Source organism: Thunnus maccoyii, chromosome 13 (assembly GCF_910596095.1).
Source record: "Thunnus maccoyii chromosome 13, fThuMac1.1, whole genome shotgun sequence".
NCBI classification, from domain to species: Eukaryota; Metazoa; Chordata; class Actinopteri; order Scombriformes; family Scombridae; genus Thunnus; species Thunnus maccoyii.
In genome coordinates, this window is record NC_056545.1 from 2728857 (window position 1) to 2750173 (window position 21317).

The window sequence follows — 21317 nt, forward strand, 5'->3', positions numbered from 1 at the left end:
CATGAGAATCTGCACAACATACTGAATTATGGCACCAATAGCCCCACCTTCTGGTCATAAATAAAACACTACCATACAACTTATTAACTGCCAAATCTGTTAAATGTAACGTGCCATGGTAATCAAATTGTATTTGTACAGATGGGGATCCTGAATGAGTCTTTCGTATTTTCAGCAATGATTTGCGATTTATTTCAATATTCAGCATTCACACGCATTTTCCACAGGAAATGCATTTCTAGTAACATGTACTGCACTGAAAAGCCCACTGAGATACTGTGTGTGCATACTAACTTCCACACCAGCTGCTCAAGCTGTAAAGATTGATAATTACACATTGAGGTGGACGGGCAGTCCATGCCTTTACTTGAAGAGTTTACCAACTTTTATGTAAACACTGTCACGGCTCTTGTCAATCAGATGTAATTGTCTTTTTAATATCATTTGTTATCCAAATCTTTATTCGGGCCCGAGCGCTGACCAGCACGAAGCCCTCTTGTATCCAAAGGAATTATTATTATTATTATTATTATATCTTGTATCCAAAGGAATTATTCTTATTATTATTATTGTTAGTACTATTATTAGTATTATTATTAGGGCCAGAGCGCTGACCAGCGCGAAGCCCTATTGTATCCAAAGGAATTATTATTATTATTATTAGGGCCCGAGCGCTGACCAGTGTGAAGCCCTCTTGTATCCAAAGGAATTATTATTATTATTAGGGCCTGAGTGCTGACCAGCGCGAAGCCCTCTTGTTTCCAAAGGAATTATTATTATTAGGGCCTGAGCCCAAAGGGCGAAGACCCTATTGTTTTTCGTGTGTTTGTTTCTTTACTATTATTAGGGCCTGAGCCCAAAGGGCAAAGACCGTATTGTTTTTCGTGTGTTTGTTTCTTTCTTATTATTATTAGGGCCTGAGCCCAATGGGCGAAGACCCTATTGTTTTTCGTGTGTTTTTTAGAGCCTGAGCCCAAAGGGCGAAGACCCTATTGTTTTTCGTGTGTTTGTTTCTTTATTATTCTTTATTAATACGCCACTTTAACTCTAAATTTGACCCCCTAAACATGCTCGAAAACTCACCAAATTTGGCACGCACATCAGGTCTGGTGAAAAATTTGATAGAATGTAAAAATTAACCCCCGAGGTGCCCCAAAGTGTTAAACTCTGTGTGTGTGTGTGTATGTAAATCACAATTTTTGTTGTTTTTAGGGGTGCTTGATTATGGCAAAAATCGTAATCACTATATAGTCAATATCTTGTTCAATATTGAGGTCACGGTTATTTAACATGATTATTTTGTGACGGTCATCTTCTCCAATTGCTGTTGTTCATATATGCACATATTTTTTCTCACTTGGCTGAGGAGACTATTACACATGTAATCATATATTGTACTAATGATCAAGAAAGACTATAGCCTATATGAGGGAAGAACTCAGGAAGAGTTTCAGAGCACAGCATTAAAATTGTAACGGACCTGCTGAGGGGGTGGAGCAGCAGGTTCGTTATGTAGTTTATTAGACAGACAGGAATAATGTATAGGATTTAATCATTGGTTCACAGCCCGAAGCGGAGGGTGGCAGTAATGCACCTAATATTCTGGTAGCCAACCATTGTTATAAACCAGAAAAGGGGAGGGTAAAATATTTTCCCGCACAGAGTGGTACATCCTGTCAGCCGAGGGATTTCCTATCTGTGCAGCTGAACACAGCAGTTCTCTACGTACTGTTTTACCGTGATGGTCACGGTGTTTTTCCCGTAGGTTTCACTTACTCAGCTGGCCGACAGACCCGCTGGTTTTCTCCACCTTAACCTAAATAACATATCGGTTGGATCTAAACAGAGAGCCAGGGTTAGCTAAGAGGCTAGCAGAGGCTAACTGGTTGTGCTTCTTTCGCTCATGCTGCAGTTAACACTGCGCTGCCCTTACAAGTGTCGCCACTTCCTGTATCCGTCGTTTCAACTTTCAATCCCTCTAGAATTCATATACTTTTATGGTTGCAATTAGTAGTCGCACAGTGTACAAGTATTTCTTTCCACTTCGCACACATCTATTTTTAGCCAAGGACAAAGTTGGACATTAAGACGGACTACACACACACCCTGCTCGCTTTGTGAAGCAACCAAGTAAGAGGCATAAGTCTAGGCAGGGGCAGAGTAGTAGTGTGTTCTTTTCAGCATCAGTTGCTGTTGTTTAGCTTTTAAGCTTTATTGCTATTGTTCTTGTTGTGTGAGTTGACGGACCGCCGAGTCCATTTTTCTCTGCTTTACTCTGAGGAGTATTTTAAGTTTGCTGCCTGTTAGTTGTGTTCACCACGCTAGACTATTTTGTGTTTGTCCCGCTCGGGACTACTGCTGTGTTTCTGCCGCTGTGAGTGAGAAAGTAACTGCTTTGTCGATCTGAAACCAGACAATGTGCGTTACAGACTGCCGTCCGTACGTGCGCTCTCTGTGGACAAACGAGCCGCTTCTCTCCTTCTCACGATCGCTTTCCCTCCTTCCTCTCTTGCTACTAACACACACACTCACACGCACGCACAGATACACGCACCGACATCTTTTTGCACATCTGATGGTCAGATAACATCGGACAAAGCTTTGCGTTGTCTTTCGTTATCCGCCATCAGACACGTGTGTTTTTCACGGAATTGGGTGAGGGCAAGACGCCGACCACCAGTCACCTTGTTTTTGTCTAGCCAAGACACCGCCGTACTTCTGCCATCGAGTCACGCGTGACGTGACTTACTCCCACAGTCACGTCCGCGTCGCAGACCGTCGACGTCATCAAGTCAGGCCCCGTCACCATCTCTCTCTCACACACACACACACACACACATATATACATACATACATACACGCATTCCCCTGCAAGTGTCCAACTCTGTGCAAAGCTGTTTGTGTTTTGTTTGGTAGAATTAGATTTTAGAATAGCTGTTTATTGAATGAAGTATTTGTTAACTTTGTTAATTTTGCTAAGTTTAATAAACAATGTTATATCTTTAAAGAGAAGTTCTTTTGTCATTATTGTGTGTAACATATTGTGAAAAGTGGCTGATTGAAGGAGTCAGAGCTTGAATTCAACCCTTCTTTGTTCACCCTTGAATGTTGATATCTCTCAGATATTAACATTCTAGGTGAACTCCCATTTATGAGATTACCTTGTTCGGTTATTGGTCCTGGTTTCCGGGTGGTGCTCCGTGTTTGTTAGTTCATATTAATAATTCTATTAATTATTATAATTAGTTAATTATCTTAGATAATTGATAATTATGGCAAATAATCAACTGTGTTCCTCACAGATCCTACAGTTGGTGCCTGAATTATTGATTAAGGTTAACAATATTTTGATTTCATAATCCATAATTATCTGTGAAAAACAGAGGGGTGCGCTCACGGAGAGAAAGTGGTTAGTATTGTGTGTCAAAAGACTCTCACACTGATCATCTCCAAACGTTTTCTTGGTTCCCAGAAGCTTAGCTGACTGCGCCGCGGCCCGATGTGCGCAAGGGCGCGAAGGCCCGTTCAACGCTGCTTGCAGCTTTAATTAGGGCCCGAGCACTGACCGGCGCGAAGCCCTCTTGTTTCCAAAGGAATTATTATTAGGGCTGAGCCCAAAGGGCGAAGACCCACTGTTTTTCATGTGTTTGTTTCTTTATTATTATTCTTTATTAATACGCCACTTTAACTCTAAATTTGACCCCCTAAACATGCTCAAAAACTCACCAAATTTGGCACGCACATCAGGTCTGGTGACAAATTTGATAAAATGTAAAAATTAACCCCTGAGGTGCCAAAATGTGCTCGAGAGCGCCACCTATGTATCTAAAACGGCCGCCACAGCCCGTAGGAATGTTGTAGAGAGATTGAACCAAAACTCAATTATTTGTCTCATCAAGACCTACAAATCATACGCTGACACCCCTGACCTAAATCCAACAGGAAGTCTGCAATCAGCTTTTCAAAATAAGACTTTGCCCCAATTTTGGCCCCCGAACAAACGCTATCTCCTCCAAGGGCGTTAATGGTATCGGCTTCAATCTTTAATAGATGACTTATGACACTATGCTGAAAAAAAGGTGTTAAAAACTTTGTAATAACTCGAACGGTTTGGATTTAATAAGCCCTGAAAGTTGCAGTCACACATCACCCTTACAATGTAAACCAATGGGGAGGTAATCTATGGGCATGAACTTTGTGTCAAACAGAGGCTTCTGACGTCTAAACTATAAGTCTGACCACTTTCAAACCTGTATCAATGTATTTGCAACGAAATTTCCTACTAAAATATGATTTTTAATGTTAGATTTGGCCAAAGTCATGGGATTTATGAGGATATTTCACAAGAAGCGTTCTCTAAAATCCTCCTCTCCAACTGCTCCTGGTGATGTCACTCCCTCAGTGCTGTGAAACATTCCGCAATACACGCTCATTATAAAATCACAGGAGGAGCAAGAAAAGACTTTAAAACTCACACTCTAATATCTCAAAAACAATAAAAGATAGAAAACACATGTAAATTCAAGATTTGTAGGTCAAAGTCTCGTGACTCATTTAAAGTTCAAATGAAGTTTGTATCTAAAATTATGTGGAAGCAGTAAATGTTCAAAAAGGTGTGGGTTCGCTCACACTCTCCATTCAAATATATGAGTATTTTTCTGTGTCCAGCTGCAGTTACTTATTGTCTCTACACACCTGACAGTACACATGTCAATCAAACTTTCAAAATAAAAGCACACCACACTTGTAAGAAATATCCCTAATTTTTAAAAAGCGTGATCTGATCCCGACGGGCCAGAGTGCGAGGTCCCGACCAACGCTGCTTGCAGCTTTAATTAGTTAATTATCTTTGATAATTGATAATTATTGCAAATAATCAACTGTGTTCCTCACAGATTCTACAGTTGGTGCCCGAATTATTGATTAAGGTTAACAATATTTTGATTTCATAACTCATAATTATCTGTGATAAACAGAGGGGTGGGCTCACAGAGAGAAAGTGGTTAGTATTGTGTGTCAAAAGACTCTCACACTGATCATCTCCAAACGTTTTCTTAGTTCCCAGAGGCTTAGGTGACTGCGCCGCGGCCCAATGTGCCCAAGGGCGCGAAGGCCCGTTCAACGCTGCTTGCAGCTTTAATTATTATTATTCTTCCATACATTTTTTGCGAGCTTTCAACTCCTCCATACTTTGAGCGACAGAAACCATTTAAATATCAAAATGTTCAGCTTTTTAAGGATGTTCAGGCTATTACTTTTCAGCTTTCTATCTTAATCCAGTAATGTTATATAATTTTTTTTTATTATTAAAATTTATAATGGAAAGTATATGGAAGGAATGTTTGAAAGCTGATATCTCAAAAACTAAAAGTGCTAAACTGCTCATATTTGAGGTACAGGTGTCCCATCTGGTAAGGCTTAACATATTAAAAGATGGTATCAATAGCGCCATCATGTGGTCAGTAATTTAATGTTTTGCATTTTGGCTAATAACTCATGAACGATAAGACCTATCAAAAAAATATTTGGTGAGCATGTTCCTTTGATGATGCTGAGTAGACTGATGTAGGCCACGCCCATTTGCTCCTATATATTTTTTTCCGTCTTTTAAATTTTGTTTTTTTTAATAAACATATGTTTTGCTTCTGTTGGCACATATTTCATCCAATCTTCACCAAACTTTGTACATACCATGTTTAGAGGACCCTGAATCAAATGTATTCATTTGTTTTCAGACATCACTTATGGTTTGTCTGTTATTGGTTAGCAAACTTTTGAAGGCGTGGCCTAATGCACTTAATGGTCAATAACTCCTCAATACTGAATTGGATTGCGACCAATTTTGGGAATGTTGTACACAACGTGACCTTACAGAGGAGTGTAACATTTCATCAAATTCTACCCAAAGGGGGCGCTAAAGTAACTTTTTAACATGATATTTCTGCAATTCTGTTATCTTTAATGAAGTGAAACTTGGCAGATAAGTTTTCCATGAGAATCTGCACGACATACTGAATTATGGCACCAATAGTAGAAGGTGTGGCCTAATGCACTGAATGGTCAATAACTCCCCAATAAAGAGTCGGATTGTGACCAAATTTGGGAAATTTGTACACAAGGTGACTTGTCAGAAGTGTGTAACATTTCATAAAATTTTGCCCAAAGGGGGCACTTAATTCACCTTATAACTTGATATTTCGGCAATTCTGTTGTCTTATATGAAATGAAACTTGGTACACAGGGTTTCCATGAGAATCTGCACGACATACTGAATCATGGCACCAATAGCCCCACCTTGTGGTCATAAATAAAACTCCACCATACTACTTATTAACCGCCAAATCTGTTAAATGTAACATGCCATGGTAATCAAATTGTATTCGTACAGATGGGGATCCTGAATGAGTCTTTAGTATTTTCAGCAATGATTTGCAATTTATTTCAGTATTCAGCATTCACACGCATTTTCCACAGGAAATGTTTTTCTAGGTATTTTCCTTATTCTTCCATACGTTTTTTGAAAGCTTTCAACTCCTCTATACTTTGAGCGACAGAAACCATTCAAATATCAAAATGTTCAGCTCTTTAAGGACAGCTATGCTATTAATTTCCAGCTTTCTATCATAAATCATTGATTTTATATACATTTTTTTAATATCAAAATTTATAATGGAAAGTCTATGGGAGGAATGTTTGAAAGCTAATATCTCAAAAACTAAAAGTGCTAGACTATTCATATTTGAGATACAGATGACCCATCTGAAAATGCTTAAGATATTAAAAGATGGTATCTATAGCACCACCATGTGGTCAGTTATTAAATGTTTTGCGTTTTGGCTAATAACTCATGAACGGTAAGTCCTATCAAAAAAATATTTGGTCAGGAAGTTCCTTGGATGATGCTGATTAGATTGATATAGGCCACGCCCATTTGTGCCAATAAAATTTTTCGTCATTTTGTTTTTTTAAATAAACATATGTTTTGCTTCTGTTGGCACATATTTCATCCAATCTTCACCAAACTTGGTACATACCATGTTTAGAGGACCCCAAACACAACTTATTCATTTGTTTTCAGATATCACTTATGGTTTGTCTGTTATTGGTTAGCAAACTTTTGAAGGCGTGGCCTAATGCACTGAATGGTCAATAACTCCTCAATAGAGAGTCGGATTGTGACCAAATTTGGGAAATGTGTGCACAAGCTGACTTGTCAGAAGTGTGTAACATTTCATAAAATTTTGCCCAAAGGGGGCGCTTAATTCACCTTATAACTTGATATTTCAGCAATTCTGTTGTCTTTAATGAAATGAAACTTGGTACACAGGTTTTCCATGAGAATCTGCACAACACACTGAATCATGGCACCAATAGCCCCACCTTGTGGTCATAAATAAAACTCCACCATACTACTTATTAACCACCAAATCTCTTAAATGTAACATGCCATGGTAATCAAATAGTATTCGTACAGACAGGGATCCTGAACAAGTGTTTAGTGTTTTCAGCAATGCTTTGCAATTTATTTTCAGTATTCAGCATTCAGTATTCAGCATTCACACATATTGTAGCGACCCTGTTAATGTTCTTGTACTGTTAAGCGTTTGTTGGTAGCCACATGTTAAGAGGGCGTGAGTAGGGGAGGGGTAGGGATGTGAGTGTGTGTGTGTGCGCGTGCGCGAGGAGGAGAGTGAGGGAGAGAGGGAGAGAGCGAGAGGCGCGAGTGACAGCAGCTACAGTTCTGTGAGTTCGAGTTACATTATTGTTGTTGTTTTTTTTTGGCGTGGTTACGGCCAACAGTAACCCATCCTGTTCAGCTAAATAAACGGTACAGTGCCGATCAGTTGCCTGTTATTTGAACACGTCCTGGCGGACGCTACAATATTTTCCGCAGGAAATGCATTTCTAGTTAGTGTGAATGCTGAAAAATTAGTTAGTGTGAATGCTTTCAGCATTCACACTTTTGTTATCCAAATCTTTATTTCCTCTTTTTCTTATTCTTCCGTACGTTTTTTGAAAGCTTTCAACTCTTTTATACTTATACAGGGATCCTGAACAAGTGTTTAGTATTTTCAACAGTGCTTTGAGATTTATTTCAGTATTCAGCATTCACACGCATTTTCCGCAGGAAATGCATTTCTAGTTATAATTGTGATTATTTGTAAGAAGGAGTTACATTTTGCTTAAGAAATTAGCTGTTTGTTTTGGTGATAACTCTTATTCCCTCCATGCTGTTTGCTGGTTACATTGGCTGAACTATGTTAATGTCATATTTTCTAACTTTTGCAGTACTATAGGAGAGGACATAGTAAGTTAAGTTGGTAGTGTTTTTTTCATGACAAGAGAAAGGGGCTCAGAGTGCTTAGGAGGTTTAAGCGTCATTGTTGGCTACTAAATATGAAAAAGGTCAGCCTTTGCTTTTTATTTTCTCCAATACTACCTACCTTTGGTGTGAATATAATAAAATATGGTTATTTATGGTGGAGGGAGTATTATGCATTTTCCCCCAGTCACTCAGTGAAGCTCAAAAAAGAAAATTTGTAACTCCAGGGTAGGGATGTGCAGAGATCCCAGTATTTGTATTTGTATCTGTATTTGTTGAGGCAGCAACATTATTTGTATTTGTATTTGTATTTGAATAAAAATGGAAAGAGGTTTAAAAATCCTGTTTTTGTTTTTATGACACTTTTAATTTTAGAAAAATAAAGTGTTACAATAGGTGTTCATGAATAAACTACCTTACAAAGGAGATCCCCACATCGGGTCTTGAACTGGAGTCTCCCAGATCATAGACGACTGTGATGATTACTGAGCTAAAACTTTACTCATCGCCTCATGCAGACAGACCTCTTCCTATTTATACACCCATAACAGAGAGACAGCATACCATGTAATGTGTAGGGAGGAATTTCAAAGGCAATTACTGCTTTGCATTTTTCATTTATTGCCTATTTTTTACAACCTAACTTTGTGGAAAGGAGAAGGGGAACAACAGGTTATGGAGAGTCCCTTGGGAGCACTTAAAGCTCAGCTTTATCTCTGGGGAATACCCCCAACAAATAATTTTTTAAATATTTGTATGAAACAAATATTCATATAAAACCCACTATTTGTGCTTTGCCGAATAATTTATTTGTATTCGGGCACACTCCTACTCCAGGGACGGTCAAGATAAAAAACAAAACAAAAAACAAGTCACACCCCAGTCTCTCTCTGGTAAATAATGAACAGTCCCTTAGAGATGCTGGTAGGAGGATTTTGTTACCTTTGGACAGAGCCAAGCTAGCCGTTTAAGCTAACCACCCACTGGCTGTAGCTCCATATTTACTTTATAGATATCCTCATATAACTTTTGGCAAGACAGCAAACAAGCATATATTTGCTTTGTGAATCATTGCGTCTTTTTTGTTAGCTGCATCATTCTACACACAGCTATGCTTGCCTTACAATCATTAAAACAAACTAACAGCTTACCCCAGGGGGGCTCCGTAGTTTTGGCACTTTTTTGCTGAGTAAAATGTTTATGGGTCAATAGCTTGTTTACCCTGATTAAGGCGGAAGAAATGAGCAGTTATGAAAACATTCATCCCAGAATTGGATTTGTGAGTTCTGAAATGGCACAGTCAGATCTGCATTTGGTTTGAGAGACATAAAATAATATCTTGAGTTTCAGCACAAACTAGAGGACACACAGTGCACTTGAAGTGAATACTGTAGACAGATGGTGATGAGGAAAATACAAGGTGACGTAGAAGCAGCTCAAATTAAATTAAGCCTAAAACATTATTTAATATAATAATCACAAAAAGGAGATACACACCTGAGGGGATGGGTGGTGGGGAGCAGATCTCTAGGAAAGGACTGCGTACTGGTGTGGGGGCTCGTCTGCAGACTTCTGCATCTCCGTTGTGAAAGAGCAGATCAACTATCTCCTGCATCCACGTTGTCCCTTATGTCCCAAAAACACAAATTAACCCTGAGCTATAGGATACTTTCTGTGTATTGAATCTTAAATCTCATCTTACACCCACAACAAAATAACCAACACATCAAATCTAGTTCTACAATTACACCTTTTCCAGTCTTTGACAATTCTACAAAAATTAGAAATTTCCTGACCACAAAGAAATATATTCCTTATGGCCTTGTAGTGGCAAAGAAAATGCTTCTACAACACTGAAAAACACCAAAACCAAATTGGCTAAATGACATGTTGAATGCCCTCCACGTTGAAGGAAAGGGAAATGTGGTTCCCTTCATTGCTTTTCAATTATAAATGTCAGTCTTCACTACATGAAGGGTTTTACTGATTTTATTTTCTGTAAAACTGAATAGATTAGATTAGATTATACAGCTTTATTAATCCCCAAAGGGGAAACTCATTTGCCACCAAATCAACTCATGCAGACAACAAACAATATAGACAATGCATTCACAGAGTACAACAAATAAATAACACCATAAAAAGCTATTTGGGAAATGATTACCAGCTGAAGCAAACAATATAGACATTGCATTCACAGTACACAACAAGTAAATAACCTTGTAAAGTCATTTAGACATGATTGACAGCTAAAAAGTGCTATGGATCTAAACTATATCTAAAGGCATTCACTAAAAAATCTGAATGCTGCTAGAACAAAAAACCTTCTGAGTCATTCAGTAGAACACTGACACCAGCTGACAAATGATTTAACCTCCCTTTTGTAGGCCAGGTCATTGCCTTGTTTAAGTAAACCTGCTAGGGCAGTGTCATCTGAAAATGTCTGTATTTGACAAGACACCTGACTATGCCTATAGTCAGTGGTATAGAGTGTGAATAAAAAAAGGGGATGAAACTGGGCCCTGTGGGACTCCTGTTTTTGTTAAAATAATGTCAGTTTGTTATCAAGCCTGACAAACTGAGGTTGAGACAAGAGATAATCTAAGACCAAAGCAATAGTTGTATTGTGCCATTTAAAATTAATTAATTTGTTAGCTATGGTTGAGTTGATTAAAAGCACTAGAAAAATCAAAAAACAATCCTAACAGAGCTGGCAGTTGTTTCAAGGTGACTGTAAATGCTGTGAAGCATAGAAGAATTGCATCATCTACTCCCACACCCTTCCTGTAATTCAAATATATAAAGAAATGTCCTGTCCAAAATTTACTTAGAGATTTACTGTCAATGACCCAAGCTGCATGTGTCAACCAGCTGTCTTAGTACCTGATTTAGGGTAGGTGGCAATGAGGAGGTCTGAGGGGTCAGGACGGAAAGCCCAGATAGAGTCCCAGTTGTTGGCAATGTGGCTCATGAGAGGAATCTCTCTGACTGGGATGAGAGGGAAGCGAGTGATGGAGTCACTGGCCTTCTGAATCGCTTCACTGTAGGTCAACTCTCCTTCCTCTGACATGACTGACAATGACAAAGGTTTGTGGAGAGAGGAAAGGAGAGATATTGGACGTCAGTAGCTGTGCAGGATGTGGTGCACGATTAAGGAATCAGATCATCAGCCTTTATGCTTCAACCTTCCAACCGTTTCTCATCGTAACATTTCTTCAATCGTTATGAGCCCTGACTCAGCAGAAGTTGGCCACCCTCTGTCTTATATGTATCAGTGAAACACATTTACATGGTAAATACCAATGTGTCATTCCCATGTCTGTCAAAACATGTGGGGTGACCATGGTCTTTCTCTCTCTCACAGACACACACACACACACACTAATGAAAGAAAAGTCCAAATTATTATTCAATTTTTATCTTTTTCTGCAGGAGCTCCAGGCCTGTTTATCCAGACTATCCAGACGATACAGACTATAGAGGTTCAACTTTGACGGTTAATTTTTCTATCAGACTGCATTTAATTTTATAAAATCAAAATGCAAAGAAATTTTGAGGCGACACAGGGTCATGCTACACCAATCCAATTGTACCAACAAAGAAATCCTGCAGTTTCATCCAGAGATTTTATCCTAAAATGAGCTGTCTACCTACTGAAAAACTCTGACAATCTACACAGAAAAAATATTCTGATAACATTAGGAGGTTATTCTCAAGAGCTTATAGTCAAAATAACATATGGCAGAACAAATTGAAGCACCTTTAGTTTTAACTTCTGAGCAAAAAAAATAATCTAACACCTGTTTTGGATATAAATGCATTATTTCTTAAGGGACCCTGTGATATTATAGGGAGATTATTATCTTGAAGTATGAGTATGATATCTCATATATATGTATCTACAAAGAATCTACAAATATTTTCAGTACATTACCTGTGTGTAGAAATGCTCCCTGCAAGTCAAAAGCGATGAAGTAAAAATGAAAACTGTTTTCAAGGAGATCCTCATGTAATGTGTTTTGCCTTCATAAAACATCTTTCCTCTTCATAAAGACAAACTGTACTCCTCCTCTTTCCCTTATCACTTGCTCTCCTCCTCCTCTCCTCCTCCTCTTTGTCCTTGTCTTTGTCTCATGCCATTCTTCACTAATTATGGAATTTGCCCTTGCCGTCTGTTATGATAAGGGATGGAGACAAGAGACAAGACAAGATTCCAGAACGTTGAGAAAGACATGGTCACAGGAGAGGAAACCTCCCTTCTTTCTCCCTCTGTCCTCCCTTTCAAAGTGAATTTGATGATCATTTCAGGCTGCAACATGTCAGCTGACTTTTGATTTTAGGGAGATCAGAATCCTTTGAACTTCTTCAACATTATCTTAAAATATTGTCTGATTTTTTATTCCCTCAAAATAGTAGCATTTCTGAATGTGACATATAACACATAGGGTTTTTATGAAATGTGACAGAAGGGTGCCTCTCACTGCTGCGTTTAAACTTAACAGCTGTGCTGAAAGGCTCAAGGGAGCATACTACTTACTTGATACTTTGTGAGTTTCATTTAAGCCCCCTGAATTGCCAACAAAATGTTGGTAAGATGAACTTTGTACAGTGTAAAGCCGCAAGTCAACTGAAAGTAAATTAGTAGTTAATGTGTCCCTCTCTGACTGCATAAAACACACACACACACACACATACACACACACACACACACTTAATATGAGGAGTAAAGAGGTGACCATGAAAGTGAAGAAGATAATGAGGCTCAAAAAATATTGTATGGTTATGAAGAAACCCTTTATGATTGCACAGCAAGTAAAGAATATTCTCCAGGATGTAGGTGTACATGTTTCTTTGTCAATGATCAAGAGAAGACTTCTGGACCATAACCTCAGATGATTCACCACATGATGCACACTCCTGGTAAGCCTCAGAAACAGAAAGGCCAGGTTTGCAGTTCACAACAGCATACAAAAAGCGGAAGAGTTCTGGAACACAGTTCAGTAGACTGATGAAACAATATCAACAAATTAAAGAAAATTATGGAGAAGAAAGAAAACAGCTCATGATCCAAAGCACCCCACCTCATTTGTCAAATATGGTGGGGGTTATGTGATGGTTTGGGCATGTATGGCTGCCAGCTGAACTGGCACACCGGCATTTATTGATGATTTCAGTGTTGACAGAAACAAGATGAGAGATGATTACAGAGGTATAAAGGAGCATTCTGTGTGCATGCTTCATGCGCATCAAAACTCACTGGACGACATTTCATCATTCAGAAGAACAATGATCCTAAACATATGGCCAAAGCAACCAAAGAGCTTTTCAGGATGAAGAAGTGGAATATCCTCAACTGGCTGAGTCAATTACCTGATTAAGCTACCTTGCTGAATACCAGACTAAAGGCAGAGAGACCCCACGACAAGTGAAGAAGAAAATACACATTTGGGTAGAGACTTGATAATCAAGTAATGTCTGAGAACAACCCCTTGATCAACAAGATGCCAACTGTTTGTATTTCCTGCCTTTGACCCCTGCTGATTTGACCTTTTTGATCCTGTCTGAATGCAGCACCCCCTCATGTTCCTGCCCCTTGATTTCATCTGTCTGGGAGCCCCTTCCTTTCCCCCCACCCCCACCCCCTTACTGTGTTGACCCTTGATCTTGACTGTCACACTGTAAGGTCTGAATGCAAATGCCCTCCCTTCCTACCTTTTGTTTACCATTTGTTGATCACTGCCTTGATCTTACAGTATGAAGTGTTTCCATTTCTTTTGCTCTGGGTCAGTCTACTGTATCAGACCAGCTCTGTGTCAGTAAACTCACTGCATTTCCGGAATACTATTAAATCACTTCCACCACAGCAAACTTTGGACAAGGACTTGAGTGATTTTCTTCAACACAAGCAAGAGCTGAAGTAGGCTGCAGTGGCCTGGGAGAGTATCGCCAGGTAAGATATAAAGTGTCTGCTGATGTCTATGTGTCAAAGACTTCAGGCAGTCATTGACTGCAAAGGATTTTACACAAAATATGGAATATGATGCTTTTGTTTAAATTACTTTTGGACCCCTAAACTTTGGGCACTATTTGTTAAAAGGGCTATATCTCACACACAGTTCTTTCTATATTGATGTAAACTTACTCAAATTAAAGCTGAGACTTGCCACCTTAATGTAGTATCCATTTTATTTAGAATTGAATGTGTCAAAGAACACAAAAGTTGTAACTGTGCAAATACTTTAGGTTTGGACTGTATATGCCTTTTTGCCCACCACAATTTAACCTCATCAGCTGTTCTGATGAGTTGGGACAATCAAATTCTCTTTCCTTCTAACCATGCCTACACACACATACACCCACACACTTATCCTCCCCCTTTTGTTTTCCACTCTGGTGTGACTTCAGATAAGGACTTTGTAACACATATGCCATAAATTAAGGGAGGGCTTTGATTGAGTTTCTGTGTTCCTTAAAGCCAAAAGTGTTTATTAAGTATATAACCATCTTGTAACCTATATATTATTAGTCACAAAGTGATACCGATCAAAATGGTCTAAATCTTCTTCTGAACCTTGCAATACAAAAAAGCCAAACATTTAAATAGTCAATAGATACATTTCTTGGAAGCATTAGCGAATTATATGCACCATTTGGAATAAATAGTATGTTGGATGCTAAACTTGGAACCATTAGTGATTAGACCTTACAATATAAAGTAATTAAGTAATGATAACATAATGTATTGTATGCTGTGCAATCACTGACTATATAAATATGGACAATACATCTCCACCAAAGAGTATTGAAGTACAAGAGATGGAACTTTGGTGCTGTTTTGACAACCGCTGCTACTTGTTGCTGTTGTAGTGCTGTCACCATTTTGGTGATGTCACCATACTAGAATTACCACTGAAGAACCATGGCTCTCAATACCCGATTATACAACACATAGTTCTGACCAAGTAATCTGATTGGTCAACTAGACATTTAAAACGTGCTCAAATCAGCATGACAGCACACCTAGCTGTGCTCAAATGAAAAAGCCTCATCACTAAATTTATTACTCCACCATTCATTAGAACTACAGACTGTGACGTCGCGCTAACAGTCACTTCTGGGTAGATTACTGGTGGTTGATTTGAATTGTGAAGATATGTGAACTTGGCAAACTTGTTTTTTTCTGTTGTCATTTTCAGCCATAACTGTAACGTTTGAAGATATCTAGTTAAACACGGTGGTCCGACCTATCTGACGTTTCTGTTGGGTTAACTTTATGTACTGTGTTGCTTTGCTAGTGACTTTTGTTTGTTTTGTTTTGTGCGGGATCTGCGGTAAAAACCTGGAGCAGAGTTTTGAGTTGTCTTTCTTTTATGTTTGTGAAACTGGATTGAACTGAACTGATTAGGGGTTGTGGGGAAAACAAAACAGACCCTTTACTGAGTGGATTGCACCCCGAGACAGTGGGACGAGTTACACACACACACAGTCACACACACAAAACCCGAACCCTTCTTCACTCCGTTACCTAGCACCCCCATACACAGCAAAACTTTTAGAGCACACTGCCTCACAATATGAATAAATTTTGTTTATATCTTTTGTTTTGTTGATAAATGTGGTATAATTGCAATATTACACTTGAGGGTGTTTTATCGTCATTGTTGGCACGACAGTATTGTGGTCAGGTACGAGGCGCTTGCGCTGAGTTCCGTAAGCATCACTGGAGTGCAAGTCCTCTCGTGTAATACTGCTTAATTTGATACCATGGCAAAACCAAAAATTCTATTCAGGACACACTCCTTTATTTAAAAACTTCTTATAAACATTAACCATGGAACAGAATCCGTGTTTTATTATTTAAGCACACATGCTGCATTAGAATAATATTAAATATTGGCCTGTAACCTTCAAGTAGAAAGAAAAGCAGCTCAAAAAATAGTTATTTCAAATCAGAGGAACTGTATGACATGTCATGTTGTCACAGCAAATACAGCTGTGTGATTCTTTGCTCTCATTTTGGTTTGCAAACTTGTAGGTATCACTGAAACTTTAAGTGTTTCAGCATTTAAACAAATACACTGGTTATATTAGAATAATAACACTGAGTTATAGAGGCGTTGATACTACTGATAACTAAAAACACTGGTATTAGTATCATTTCAAAACGCTGGTATTGATTTGGTATCCATGTGTCTATGTTATCTATGTATTGATTCTTGTGACATCTCTAATTTTATCCACTTTGTAATGCGGTTATCAAGTTGTTTAGAAGAATGGTTCCCAAACTGGGATCTACAATCCACCAGGGGTCCTTGAGAGGGCTGCAGGAGATTCCCTGCAAAAGCAAAGATAGATTAATTTCACTTTTATTACACTTACTTCGTGGGAATGTTTCTTATTAGAGGGGATTCTTTCAGACAAAGTCCTCTGAAACACGGGTCTGTGGTCTATTATACATCTATTTTGGAGGTCCTCGACATGAAAAAGTTAGAGATTGCCTGGTTTCTCAAAATCCCAACATTGCTGGATTTTTCTAGCTTCCATTTATGTCCACTGCTCACTTTTTTGCTGCTCTGTGAAGTGGGGCATAAAATTATGTTATTTGTCATGTCATGTCTTTCTATTTGGAGCACTCAGGATTTGTAAATCTGAAATCATCATTTGAAAGTTTTTGTTGTTTAATGAATGAAATTCTGAATGAATGTTTTACAAATTTCTGCTTTGATTCAGTCATAAATTTAATAAATAAGTAAACATGTAAGTATGAAAGTAAATAGTTATTGTATGCATATTTATAATATTTTTGTCATTGTTCAACACAGGCAATTTAGGTAAAGGTATTTAATATATGACAATTGATAAGAAAGAATTTTTTGTAATTTAGCACTTTGCAGGCACCATTTTATTGGCGTCATCAAAGTCTTTGTCGCCTTCAGTCCAACATGACGGAGGCATAGCTCTGCTGCTGTGCGCTGATGTTGCAAGGGAATGACGAATTAGCTTTTACTTCTTATCAATGTAAGTTCTCCATTACCTACCATTATGCAAAAGTGAAGCCGAGTTGCCATCTTGCTTGTATGACATCATTTGGAGCAAGAGTCTGCGCAATAGAGTCAGACAGAGGTTTGAGAGCAGCTGTCACAGCTGTCAATCATGATGTTACACCCCCTCAGCCAAAGCAGACTCAAGGTTGTCCAGGCTGTCTGCCACTTTTGTCCTCATGGGTGAGGCCAAGGTGGCTTGTGGAGGTGGAGTGTGAAATGTGGGCGGGGAGTCAGATGGTGGAAGTGGCCTGTCACGTCTGGCCGACGATTTTACTGCATCAACAAATATAGATACAAATACTAGGTTCTCTGCACATCTCTAGTGCACACAGGACAGCTGTCAGTTTGATAGAGCAGCTCCTGCAATTAAATGTTTATTGCACATAATGTGTTATCTCAGTTTAAAGTTTAAAAAAATCCAAATGAAGCTTTAGACACGTGGGATCAATTAATAATAATGTTTTAACAGAATTTCAGGGACAATGTTTAAATTTACTGCATTTGTTGAAGTAGTTGAAATAAAGTCATTGAATGCTGTTGAGCCAAGATATAAATAGATGTCTAAAAATTTATGTATTTCTTCTGGTGTGACTTCAGATAAGGACTTCGCCACACGTATGCCATAAATTAAGGGAATTCAATTTTTATTAAGTGTATATCCATCTTGTAACCTATAAATTATTAGTCACAACCTTTGCTTTTGTCATCTTTTGTTATTAGTCATAACCTTTTTGTTTTAATAAAGCCTTCAGTCCCTCATATGCCTCCATGGACATGTTAATATGATAGCCTACAGGGGGGTAAAGGGGCGATATTAGATTGATGAGAATGATACTGGCTTATGTGAGCTCACAGTGTTGTATACATTTGTAACCTTTAAATACTGTAACTTCGTATTTAAATGAATCACAATGAATAAAATTAAATGAATCAAATATATAAACTCATGTTAAATAATGATCATTGGAGTCATTATATATATACAGATAATTACTCTGTATACACAGGTCCTCCTCAATCTGCTGGATCTCTCTTTTTAGAGCTTTTGAAGATCCCGTCAGGTAGCGGCAGTGGTTCCTCATCATCTTTGATGAGAATCCCATCCTCTTCTTAAAGTCGAGACAGCAGCATCACTTTGTCGCAGGCCATTTTCTTTGTCTCTAGGGGGACTGTGGATGCTACAATAAAGTGATTATACTGAATTTCTCTAACAGTAATGAAAACAAACTTCCATAAATGATAATAACTGAAAACTTCTATAACTCCTTAAGAGTGATAGACAAAATAGCATAGGGGCCATTGTCCGTAAGATTTAAATACATTGTATATGACTGATGTCGGACAAAAACAGTATTAAAATCAGCAAAAATATAAAAATACAAGCTACATAAAGTGCAGAAAATGCATATACCAGAATCCTATGGCCAAATGGGGGGATCTTGACATAGAACTGCATCTGCTGTATCAACAGCCTCTGTGTCTGGCACAAGGCTGTTGTAAGCGGCAATTGCCTCTTGCAATTTCCTCTTGTCCTTTGCAATAAGGGCCCGTTTGGGCTTTCGGCCTTTGTTATTGTCTAAAAATGACAGGAGGTACAATTATGAGAAAAATCACCTTTTGTCCCTTGCTGCAAACATGCCACAAATTGCCAATGTAAAAGTGACAACAGAAGCTTTATTTCAAAATAATAAAATAATAATAATAATAATAATAATAATTAAAGCTGCAAGCAGTGATGATCGGGCGCCGCGTCCTTGCGGATGTCGGGGCGCGGTGCTGGTGAAGGGCTTCTGTCACGGGCATGTAGATGTCCCCAGACCTGGGCTGTTTTCAGACAGTGCAAGGGGAGATTAACGTCACATCCTCAATCACCTACTCTGCATGCTGCAGGGGCTGCTGCATTGAAATGTTGTAGAGGGCGCTATGGAGCCAGTTTTCATCACTGACTGAATATTGCTATTTATACGTGTTCAGGCTGGGAGTCTTATCAAAAATGTAAACTCGAGCATTTACACTAAAGTTACAACAATTTCCTCTGTCATGGCGAAACATCAAAACTCAACGCCACACCACGGCCACACGCTTCAATGATAACTAAATCTTTTGACAACTTTTGATCACACGCTACTGTAGATGACACACACTGATTTTGAAGTCGTTACGATGAATTCTGTAGGAGGAGTTCGTTAAAATACAAGGTATGCGAAATGGTCAAAAAAACGTGAAAAATGACCACTTTTATCAAGATGGCCGACTTCCTGTAGGACTTACAATACGGCTCCAAGAGGCTTTTTTGTGCGTCTTGACATGATACATAAGCCTCCCGAATTTCATTTTCCTAGGTTAATCTGGAAGGCGGGGCTACAATTTTGAAATTTTCAAGTGGGCGCTGTTGAGCCATATTGTCACGTCTATGCAAATGACCTATCCAGGATTTTAACTGGTGTCGCTCTAGACATGTGTGCCAAGTTTCGTGACTGTAGACCCATCCCTTGTCCCTAAAATACAGCATCGTATTTCATGGCGAAGAATGTGTCGCCATGGCAACAGCGTTTGGTCATGGGTCATGACCTGCTAAATGTAGCATCACCAAGGTCTTACATCTTAGCTGAGTCAATTTCAGGTGCATCGGCCAAATTTCCTAGGAGTAATACAACAAAGAACGACGCATGATACTTCCTGTTGCCAGTAGGTGGCGCTATGGCTGTCACTAAATATGGGCCTGAAAATGTGTTCAGACCAGGACTCTTAACAAGCATATGACATTTGGAAAAGCTCGGACCATGTGGAGTCAAGTTATAAGGCTTTGAAATTTCATGGCGAGACATCGAAATTCGCTGCGTCGTCATGGCAACACATTTCGATGAAGAGTCACCAACTTCATAACATACGATCTCCAAGGTCTTTAGGCTATTCTGAGTAAATTTGAGGTGAATCCCATCACCGTGCCATCCACAGAGCGTCAAAGTGTAAAACATGTAACTTCCTGTTGCCAGTAGGTGGCGCTATGACTTAGATCCAATATTGACACATGGATGTGTTCAGGATGGGACTCTTTCCAAGCACAAAAGGTTTGGGTCTCTTAAGATCATGCATGCCGGAGTTATGACCGTTTGAATTTTCACGGCAAAGGATCGAAATTCGCCACCTGACCACACCCCCTTGGCAATGTCGAAAACTCACCGTTTTGATAACTTTTCATCTCCCAGGTCTGTAGATGATACTGACCGAATATGATGTTGCGGAGGTCAAATCCCTAGGAGGAGTTCGTTAAAGTACGCGGGCTAAAAACGGCAAAATTGGTGTGAAAATCACAAATTTGAACCAAAATGGCCAACTTCCTGTTGGATTTAGGGTATGGCTCCAAGAGAGTTTTTGGTGCGTCTGGTCATGATATATACGCACACCAAATTACATTGTTCTACGACGATCTGTATCATGGGGCTCGCTTTTCTTAATTTTCTAGGTGGCGCTGTCGAGCCATTTTTCCCCGCATTTTTTGGGAGACCCATAAAATCTGAAATTTTCACCAGAACTGATGCGCACGCCAATTTTCGTGAGTTTTGGCACACGTTTGTAGAAGTTATTTGAGGTCAAAGAGTTGTAATAATAATTAAAGCTGCAAGCAGCGTTGAACGGGCCTTCGCGCCCTTGCGCACAGCGGGCCGCGGCGCAGTCAGTTGAGCTTGTGGGAACCAAGAAAACGTTTGGAGATGATCAGTGTGAGAGTCTTTTTACACACAATACTAACCAGTGTCTCTCTGTGAGCCCACCCCTCCGTTCACAGACAATTATGAATTATGACATCAAAATATTGTTAACCTTAATCAGTAATTCAGGTACCAACTGTAGGAATCTGCGAAGAACACAGTTAATTATTTGCTATAATTATCAATTATCAATAATAATTAATTATAACAATTAACAGAATTATTAATATGAACTAACAG

General features: G+C 38.9%; 1 protein-coding gene across 3 annotated transcripts in view; it reads right to left on the minus strand.

Moving 5' to 3' along the window:
- Positions 1-21025, minus strand: part of LOC121909985 (sulfotransferase 1C2-like) — a 45564-nt gene extending 24539 nt beyond the window's left edge. The window contains exons 1-3 of one of the 3 annotated variants that reach the window (XM_042430888.1): positions 20551-21022; positions 11207-11395; positions 9821-9949 (exon numbers count right to left, since the gene is read on the minus strand). In XM_042430888.1, coding sequence (XP_042286822.1) covers positions 9821-9949; positions 11207-11395; positions 20551-20569 — 337 coding nt within the window. In that variant the 5' untranslated portion in view covers positions 20570-21022. Of the gene's footprint in view, positions 1-9820; positions 9950-11206; positions 11396-12257; positions 12463-20550 lie in introns of those variants that run through there. The other 2 variants (XM_042430889.1, XM_042430890.1) reach the window with 2 other exon arrangements.
- Between the last annotated feature and the right edge of the window lie 292 nt (positions 21026-21317).